The 9,003-nt window shown below is 54.0% G+C and overlaps 1 protein-coding gene across 2 annotated transcripts in view; it reads left to right on the top strand.

Moving 5' to 3' along the window:
- PES1 (pescadillo ribosomal biogenesis factor 1) overlaps window positions 1-9,003 on the top strand; it is a 16,706-nt gene that overhangs the window by 3,876 nt on the left and 3,827 nt on the right. Inside the window, exons 3-9 of one of the 2 annotated variants that reach the window (XM_007461201.1) lie at window positions 2,955-3,108; window positions 4,245-4,354; window positions 5,765-5,936; window positions 6,020-6,109; window positions 8,394-8,510; window positions 8,629-8,703; window positions 8,903-8,993. In XM_007461201.1, the coding sequence (XP_007461263.1) occupies window positions 2,955-3,108; window positions 4,245-4,354; window positions 5,765-5,936; window positions 6,020-6,109; window positions 8,394-8,510; window positions 8,629-8,703; window positions 8,903-8,993 (809 nt within the window). Of the gene's footprint in view, window positions 1-2,954; window positions 3,109-4,244; window positions 4,355-5,764; window positions 5,937-6,019; window positions 6,110-8,393; window positions 8,511-8,628; window positions 8,704-8,902; window positions 9,002-9,003 lie in introns of both variants that reach the window. The other variant, XM_007461200.1, reaches the window with a different exon arrangement.

Genomic DNA, 9,003 nt, shown 5'->3' with positions numbered 1-9,003 from the left:
TTTGGCTGTGTTGGCTCTTCGTTTCTGTGCGAGGGCTTTCTCTAGTTGCGGCAAGTGGGGGCCACTCCTCATCGCGGTGCGCGGGCCTCTCACTATTGCGGCCTCTCCCGTTGCGGAGCACAGGCTCCAGATGCGCAGGCTCAGTAATTGTGACTCACGGGGCTAGCTGCTCCGCGGCATGTGGGATCTTCCCAGACCAGGGCTCGAACCCGTGTCCTCTGCATTGGCAAGCAGACTCCCAACCACTGCGCCACCAGGGAAGCCCCGACAGTTTCTTAAAATAAGACTATAGTGAGGTTTGCCACGTTGATTGACTCTTCCTGTCATGAATCATTTCTCTGTAGCACACAGTGCTGTTGGACAGCATTTTACCCACAGTAGAACTTCTGTCACAATTAGAGTCGATCCTGTCAGACTCTGCTGCTGTTTTATCAACTAAATTTATGTAATATTCTAAATCCTTTGTTGTCATTTCAGCCATTTCCACAGTAGATTCCATCTCAAGAAACCACTGTCTTCACTCATTTATAAGAAGCACTCCTCATCTGTTAGTTTTATCATGAGATGTCAGGAATCCAGTCACACCTTCAGGGTCCACTTCTAATTCTAGTTCTCTTGCTGTTTCCACCACATCTGCAGTTACTTCCTCCACTGAAGTCTTGAACCCCTCAAAGTCATCCATGAGGGTTGGAAGGAACTTCTTCCAAACTCCTGTTAATGTTGATATTTTTATCTCTTCTGAATCACGAAAATTCTTAACAGCATCTAGAAGGGTAAATCCTTTCCAGAAGGTTTTCAATTTACTTTGCCCACAGATCCATCAGAGGAATCACTGTCTATGGTGGCTATAGCCTTATGAAATGTATTTCTTAATTAATAAGACCTGAAAGTCAGAATTAGTCCTTGATCCATTGGCTGCATAATGGATGTTTTGTTAGCAGGCATGAAAACAACATTAATCTCATTGTACATCTCCATCAGAGCTCTTGGGTGACCAGGTGCATTGTCAATGAGCAGTAATATTTTGAAAAAACAAAAAACTTTTTTCTGAGCAGTAGGTCTCCAGGGTGGGCTTAAAATAGTCATTGACCATGTTTTTTGTTTTGTTTTTTAAATTTATTATTTATTTTTGGCTGCTTTGGGTCTTCATTGCTGCTCATGCTTTCTCTAGTTGCGGTGAGCAGGGGCTACTCTTTATTGCAGTGCGCGGGCTTCTCATTGCGGTGGCTTCTCTTGCGGAGCACGGACTCTAGGTGGACTGGCTTCAGTAGTTGTGGCTCACGGGCTCTAGAGCGCAGGCTCAGTAGTTGGTGGCACATGGGTTTAGTTGCTCCACGACACATGGGATCTTCCTGGACCAGGGCTCAAACCCGTGTCCCCTGCATTGGCAGGTGGATTCTTAACCACTGCACCACCAGGGAAGCCCCTGACGTTGTTTTTTGTAAACAGATGTGCTGTTATCCAGGCTTTGTTGTTCCATTTATAGAGCACAGGCAGAGTAGATTTTAGCATAATTCTTAAGGGCCCCAGGATTTTCAGAATGGTGAATGGGCATTGGCTTCACCTTAAAGTCACCAGCTGTGTTATCCCATAACAAGAGAGTCACCCTGTCCTTTGAAATTTTGAAGCCAGGCATTGACTTCTCTCTAGCTATGAAAGTCCTAGAAGGAATCTTCTTCTAATATAAGGCTGTTTCATCAACATTGAAAATCTGTTGTTTAGTTAATTATCTTAGCTAGATCTGGATAACTTGCTGCAGCTTCTACATCAGCACTTGCTGCCTCACCTTGTACTTTCATGTCCTGGAGATGGCTTCTTTCCTTAAAGCTCATGAACCATCCTCTGCTAGCTTCAGACTTCATCCTGCAGCTTCCTTACTTCTGTCAGCCTTCATAGAATTGAAGAGAGTTAGAGTCTTGCTCTGGATTAAGCTTTGGCTTAAGGGAATGTTGTGGCTGGTTTGATCTTCTGTCCAGACCACTAAAACTTTATATCAGCAATAAGGTTGTTTTGCTTTCTTATCGTTTATGTGTTCACTGGAGTAGCTCTTTTAATTTCCTTCAAGGGCTTTTCCTTTGCATTCACAGCTTGGTTGGCTGCGGTGCAAGAAGCCTAGCTTTCGACCTGTCTTGGCTTTCACCATGCCTTCCTCACTAAGCTTAATCATTTCTAGCTTTTGATTTAAAGTGAGAGATGTGGGACTCTTCCTTTCACTTGAACACTTAGAGTCCACTGTAGGGTTATTTGTTGACCTCATATCAATATTGTGTTCCAGGGAGTAGAGAGAGGCCTGAGTAGAGGGAGAGAGACTGGGGAATGGCAGGTTGGGTGGAGCAGTCAGAACACACACAACATTTATTGATGAAGTTCACCATCTTGTATGGGTGCTATTCGTGGTGCCCCCAAAATGATTACAATAGCAACATCAAAGATCACTGATCACAGATCGCTTTAACAAATATAATAATGAAATAGTTTGGAAATATTGTGAGAATTCCAAAAATGTGACACAGAGACATGAAGGTGAGCAAATGTTGGAAAAATGGTGCCAATAGACTTGCTCAATGCAGGGTTGCACAAACCTTCAATTTGTTTTTTAAAAAAAAAGAAAATGCAGTTACCTGCAAAGTGCAATAAAGTGAAATTCAATAAAATGAGGTATACCTCCATGTGGCTGAAATGTTGATTTGTCAGCAAGGCCTTTCCTGACTCTCCTTGCTAAAAGAGGTACCTACCAGTTGGCCCCTGTCAATATCCTGATTGTTTCCTTTCTGGTGCTTGGGACTGTCTGCACTATGTTTGTCGGAAACTTGTCACTGTGGGACTCCTGCACTAGAATGTGAGTTTTCCAAAGGGCAGGGCTCCTGTGTTCTCTGTTCACTGCAGTTTTCCAGGCCCAGCATGCCCAGTGCTCAGCACGTTTGCTGATAGAAGGAGTGGCCTTTGTCTTCCAGGCGGCTGTGCATCCTGAAGGGCATTTATCCCCATGAACCCAAACACAAGAAGAAGGTCAACAAGGGCTCCACAGCAGCCCGAACCTTTTACCTTATCAAAGACATCAGATTCCTTCTCCATGAACCCATTGTCAACAAGTTCCGGGAGTATAAGGTGAGGCCTGGGCTCTAGGGTCTGGATGGGGCCCTTCCCAGCTCTATGCAGACCCACTAACACTGACCTTGGGCAAATTGTTTGATCTCTCTGAGCAAGCCTGTACATAGGGTGAGGTAATTCTACCTCAAAAGGGTGTCGGGGGGATTGACTGAGATCTTAGGTGTGAAAATCATTTACATAGAACCTGACCAATGATTAATGTGTTACCTGTCATACTTTTCCCCTGGTTCTTTTGGAGAAGGGTAAATGTATTGCCTCTGAGGCAAAGATTGTGGTCTTTCAGGGGCTCTCTGGTCTGCCCAAATAAACCACTCCTATTCAGGTTCTTTCTGGAATTGTTCCCAGGAGACCAAGCTTTTCATTCCTGAAATAGAAACAATTAAATACTGCAGGGAAAGTAGAAACCTAATTATACCAAATGCACATATTGAAAGTAGACTGCTGTTACTGTAGCCTTTGCCGAGCAGCAGGGCCAGGCTGTGGGGTACAGCTGCTGGCAGCCCTCTCGCCAAAGCCGGCCGAGGTGGGTGGCTGGACCTGTCCTGCTGCTAAGTTTTCCAGACACCTCAGCTCATTGCATTGGAACTGGGCCCCTTGTGGGACTGGCTGTCTCAGAGCTGCTGTTTACAGTCTCAGCGCAGGTGGCCTCTGAGCCTCTGAAGAAGTGCTCGGGGGAGGCAGTTGGTCAGTTTAGAGGACTTTCTGGGGCCACCATTGGCCTCAACTGCGTTTTCTCGTGTGGCCCAGCCCCACACGTGGGCCCGAGGCTCGTTTCACACACATGCGGACTGGTGTTTCTGGCCCAGCCTCCTGGCCCTGGTCTGTCTCACTTCTCAGTTGGAAAATATGGCTGAAAACGTTATACTTTCACGTAAACATGCGGAGTCAGCCCGTCTGAATGCTTATCCCTGTTCATCTGTCAGCGGGATGCAGTGGGGTGGCTGTGTCGTCAGTCTGGGTCAGGTTCGCTGCTCCGTGGAGGTGGCTGTTGCGCAAACCTCGGGCTGATGGGGCAGATCGTGCCGGCAGAGAGCCGTGGTCGGAGAGCCCTCCTGCCCCGAGCATCCCTCCTCCACGGAAGGGGTGTCCGGGAGCCGTTGGCCCCACATCAGCGGTCTCCTCTTCTCTCCCAGGTGTTCGTCCGGAAGCTGCGGAAGGCCTATGGGAAGAGTGAGTGGAACACGGTGGAGCGGCTGAAGGACAACAAGCCCAACTACAAGCTCGACCACATCGTCAAGGAGCGGTGAGCCGGGGGCTCTGACCTGGTGCTGGGGGTACAGTGGGGAACGGGGCCGAGACCCTGCTCACAGAGCTGGTGTCCTGTTGGAGGAGGGAGACCAGAAAACAAACTGGCAAGTTGTTCTAATGGTTGCAAGTCCACACGAGTGCCACGAGGGATGCTCTCCAGGAAGGGAGTTGGAGGACACATGTTAGTTACAGGCTTGTCAAAGGAGGTCTCTGCGGGGAGACAGTTGAGCCAGCCAGGGGAGGCATGGTTCAGGCAGAGCAAACAGCAAGTGCAAATGCTCTGTGGTGAGAGAGCCGGAGTCCTGGGGGTATGCGTGGGGTGCATGGTCAGTCCTGGAAGACGTGACTGGACACCTCTGATCTCAACTGTTTCTTGCCCATCCTTCTCAGCAGTCCCCGTCATTCGTTGACTAAATCATTGGGGACACTTGGCAATGTCTGGAGACACTTCTGCTTCTCCTGACTTGGATGGCAGGGGGTCTACTAGTATTTAATTAGTAGAGGCCAGGGTTGCTGCTCAGCACCCTGTAGTGCATAGGACAGCCCCCACGACACGGGACAACCTGGCCCACAATGTCAGTGGTGGTAAGGTGCAGAAACTCTGGGCTAACTGAATGTCTGCCTTCTCTTGGTGGCTGTTGGCCCTGGGAACACTTAGCTCCAGGCTGGATGGACTTGGCTTCATTGAGTCGGGCCAGCCATGGGCTAGCAGGGCAACAGCCTTGGCCTGGGAGCTCAACAGCAGGTGTTCTCACCCCAGCCCAGCGGCCACGAGCTGGGCAGTCCGCGAACTGCTCCTGCTCCGAGCAGGTCCCCCTCTAACAGAGAGATGACGCGTGTGACACAGCTGTCCTGTGGAACAAATGGGAAAAAAATGCGCAAGAAAAAAGCAAGTGTCTGGATTCATGTGCACACTAGATGGCAGTATGGTGGCGTTCCCATTCTGTGTCACCTCCTTCTCCTCAGCCCTTGCTTAAGAAAGAATGGCCAGTGCTGTTTCTAGGAAAGGCCCGGGTTGTTGGGTTTGTCTGTGAGGTGCAGAGCGAGGAAACTTCGAGGCACAAGAGGGGGCTGATTGAGTCTTTGGCCTCTGAACCAGGAAACCAAGTGCCTCTCTTGTTCTAAGAGGTCCCTGCGGACCTTTCTTCTGTTTTGTTCTGTGTCTGAAGACCTGGCTGGCCCCTCCTGACTCAGATTTCTCTGACCTCAGAGCCAAGTGGCACATCCTGGTTCCGTGGTTCCTCCAGAAGCTGTAGGGAGGTTGGCGCTGCCAGGCCCCAGGGCGTTGCCCAGCTCCCTGTTCAGGAGATGGCGGTGGCAGGGCCTGGGGTGGGGCAACGAGATCGGGGGCCCCTCAGAGCCCAGGCTGAGCGACCCTGTGAGCGCCGCCCACCTGGCCACGCAGGTACCCCACGTTCATAGATGCCCTGCGGGACCTGGACGACGCCCTCTCCATGTGCTTCCTCTTCTCCACCTTCCCACGGACCGGCAAGTGCCACGTGCACACCATCCAGCTGTGCCACCGGCTGGCCGTGGAGTTCATGCACTACGTCATCGCCGCCCGTGCCCTGCGCAAGGTGAGCCCGGGGCCACCCAATGGGGCCCAGCCCCCCGCCCCGCACCCCCATGTCCTCACCACGCTGTCCCCCCTCCACTGCAGGTCTTCCTGTCCATCAAAGGCATTTACTACCAGGCCGAGGTGCTGGGCCAGCCCATCGTGTGGATCACGCCCTACACCTTCTCCCACGATGTGAGTGTGCCCCCAGGGAAGGGTTGTACAGGGACCGTTGCTCCCTCTCTGCTTCCTAGGCAGAGAGAATGGTGTGGGTGAAGGGGGGCTCTTCCTGTCCTGCAGAACCAGCTGGGTTCCTGAGTGCCGGCCAGGGCGGTGGGTGGGGGTGTGGTACAGAATTGTAACAAGAGCCCGAGCCAGCCTGACTCCAGTACCTTCTAGCTGGTTGACCTTGGACGTGTTCCCTTACCTCTCTGTGCCCAGTTAATAACGTGCTTCCACCTTCTAAGCCTTGTTGTGAGGATTTGAGGGAAAAAAGCTTTAAAAGTGCCTGGTGCTTGGCCCTCGGGGGTTGCAGAACCAACAGTGAGCGGCCACCGGGGCCGAGCACTGCCTGTATACACAGCCCTGCCCTCCAACCTGCTGGGTGCTCACCCCGCTCTGCCACCCCCACTCCTGTGCCCCACCCAGAACTGGGGACTGGGTGAGATTGGCTTGGCGCCTGACTTATCCTCCTGTGGGCCCGCATTTGGCCTTGCTTCCTGCTTGTGCCTTGAGTGAGAACTGGTGCCTTCAATGGAGACTCAGCTGGATGGCAGGTTTGCTGGCCGGGCAGCGGGTGCTCGAGCATGAGCTGGTGGTCTGGGTCCCCTGGGCCACTGCTGATTACTCTGGGCTGGGGGCCACAGGCCGGAGCCCCCGCTGAGTGCAGAGCAGCAGTGACAATTGGTGGCAGCCTGTGGTCTTTGTGGGTGGGAGGTGCTCGGCCCTCAGCAGTCCCTGTGCCCACTCCCTGGGGCCAGACGTGTGTGCAAGTCTGGGCTCTTCCTTCTTCCCCTCTCTGTCGCTCCTCTCCTCTGTCCTTCCTGCCTTCTCTGCCCTGCCTTCCCTCCTTCCTCTCTGCCCCTCCCTCTCCTTCCTTCTCTCTGATGTCCCACCCCCTCACTGCTCAGACTGGTCTTTGTCCTGCCAGTGGTGAATAGGGCCCTGTGGAGGCCGGCCTCCACACAGCTGGCCCTGGAGGAACGGGGGAGGGCACGGGCCACCCCTTCCTCCTTCCTCTCTGGCCAGCTCACTGCCACTGCTTCCTCTCAGCAAGATGATGGGGGAACCAGCCCTGGGTCATAGTTGGGGCCCCTGTGCAACCAGTGCTGGGCTCCTGGCAGCAGGACCCAGGCAGGTAGTGGGGCCCAGGGGGCTGCTGTGCTGTGGGGCAGTCACTGCTCATGTGCTCCCAGGCCCGTCGAAGGCCCTGGTGGATGCTCATGGAAGGACTGATGTATCAGTGGGGGACAGGTGGGGCACCTCTTGGCCCCTTTACCCCCACAGCCCAGTCACTGCCTGTTGGCAGGATGTAGAAACAGCTCAGCGTCACAGGCGCACAGGCACAGAAGGGATGCTGTGATCATTACTGATTTCATCATCGCTTGGCGTATCCCCCTGTCCAGGTCTCAGAAGTCGGCCAGGCTGGCCTGGCCTCTCTGGTATGCCAGGCAGTGCTGCTCAAGGGTCAAGGCACTTTGGTTTGGGTCTCAGATCCTTGCCCATTTTTGTTTTATCAACTCCTCAAGGTTTAAGACGAGCCCTCCCGTGTCCCCCACTTGCTCTGTGTTTTTGCCCCAAGCAGGCAGCATTTCTCAGGAGCTCCCTGGGGCTGTGCCAGGCAGCTGCCCAGCCTGTCCTGGGTCCTCGGGTTGTGCCTTTGTCTCCGGCTCAGGCCCGAGGCAGGGTTGCTGAATTCTGAGTATCTGTCCGAAGGCTCCTGCCAGGGCTCGTAGGCACTGAGTGCCGCCCGCCCACTACCCCCACCCAGGCAGATGGGCTGATCCAGGGCCACCTTTCCCAGCCAGGCCCCCAGGTGCTCATGTGCTGGCCCCAGAAAAGACGGTAAATGGAAATTACAGGATGGCTAAGGGAGCAGGCGTGAGCGGCCTCTGCAAGAACAGAAGTCTGCCTTGCAGGGTGAAGGGGAGAGCTGGGGCAGGGAGCAGGGGCACCAGCCTGTCCTGGGAACCTCGTAACAAAGGCTTCCCTCTTCTCACTCCTAGCATCCCCTTTATGGCACGGGGATCTGGCACTGGCCTCCAGGACAAGCCTTGGGACCCTTGTCCAGAGCCTCACTGGTGCCCAGAATGCTCCTGGGTAGGGCCATGCCACACAGCCGCTTCTCCTGGGGCAGAGCTCCGAAGGCGGGGCCACCCTGGAGGAGCTTCTGATCCTTGGGCACCTGGAGCCCCCACCCCACATGGGTTGTCAGTGCCATCTTTGCACTGACACTGCTGATGTGTCTCTGTGTCCCCAGCACCCAACAGACGTGGACTACAGGGTCATGGCCACCTTCACCGAGTTCTACACTACCCTGCTGGGGTTTGTCAACTTCCGCCTCTACCAGTCGCTTAACCTGCACTACCCTCCCAAGGTAGGCCCCGGCCCAGCCCAGCACCTTCTCCTCACCGGGCAGAGACCACGGCCTCTCTCCCCACGTGGAGGTGGGGCTAGGGGCATCCTCTTCCTCTGACCTTCCCCTTGCCTCCCAGCTTGAGGGTCAGGCCCATGCAGAAGCGAAGGCCAGCGAGGACACCTACGCTTTGGACTCCGAGAGCTCTATGGAGGTGAGAGAGGCTTCCAGCGTTGGCCCTGCATCCCCCAGAAGGGTGGTTCCTGTTTCCTGGGGGTGGAGGCAGTCATGGCTAGATAGGTGGTCTCAGGGCTTACCCTCAGAACCCAAACCCACTGATACCCGGCCAAGAACTGCCAGCGCTACCCCTCCCCACCCACAAGCAGCATCCCTGAAAACCTGCTTTCCCACAGAAACTGGCCTCTCTCAGTGCCAGTCTGGCCCGTGTGGTGGTGCCTGTGGAGGAGGAGGAAGCCGAGGTGGATGAGTTTCCTGGTGATGGGGGGGGGAGGGC

The sequence above is a fragment of the Lipotes vexillifer genome, unplaced genomic scaffold, assembly GCF_000442215.2.
Source record: "Lipotes vexillifer unplaced genomic scaffold, Lipotes_vexillifer_v1.1 scaffold691, whole genome shotgun sequence".
Classification (NCBI taxonomy): Eukaryota; Metazoa; Chordata; class Mammalia; order Artiodactyla; family Lipotidae; genus Lipotes; species Lipotes vexillifer.
Note: the sequence above shows the minus strand (reverse complement) of the source record. Positions and strands in the feature narration are given on the sequence as shown.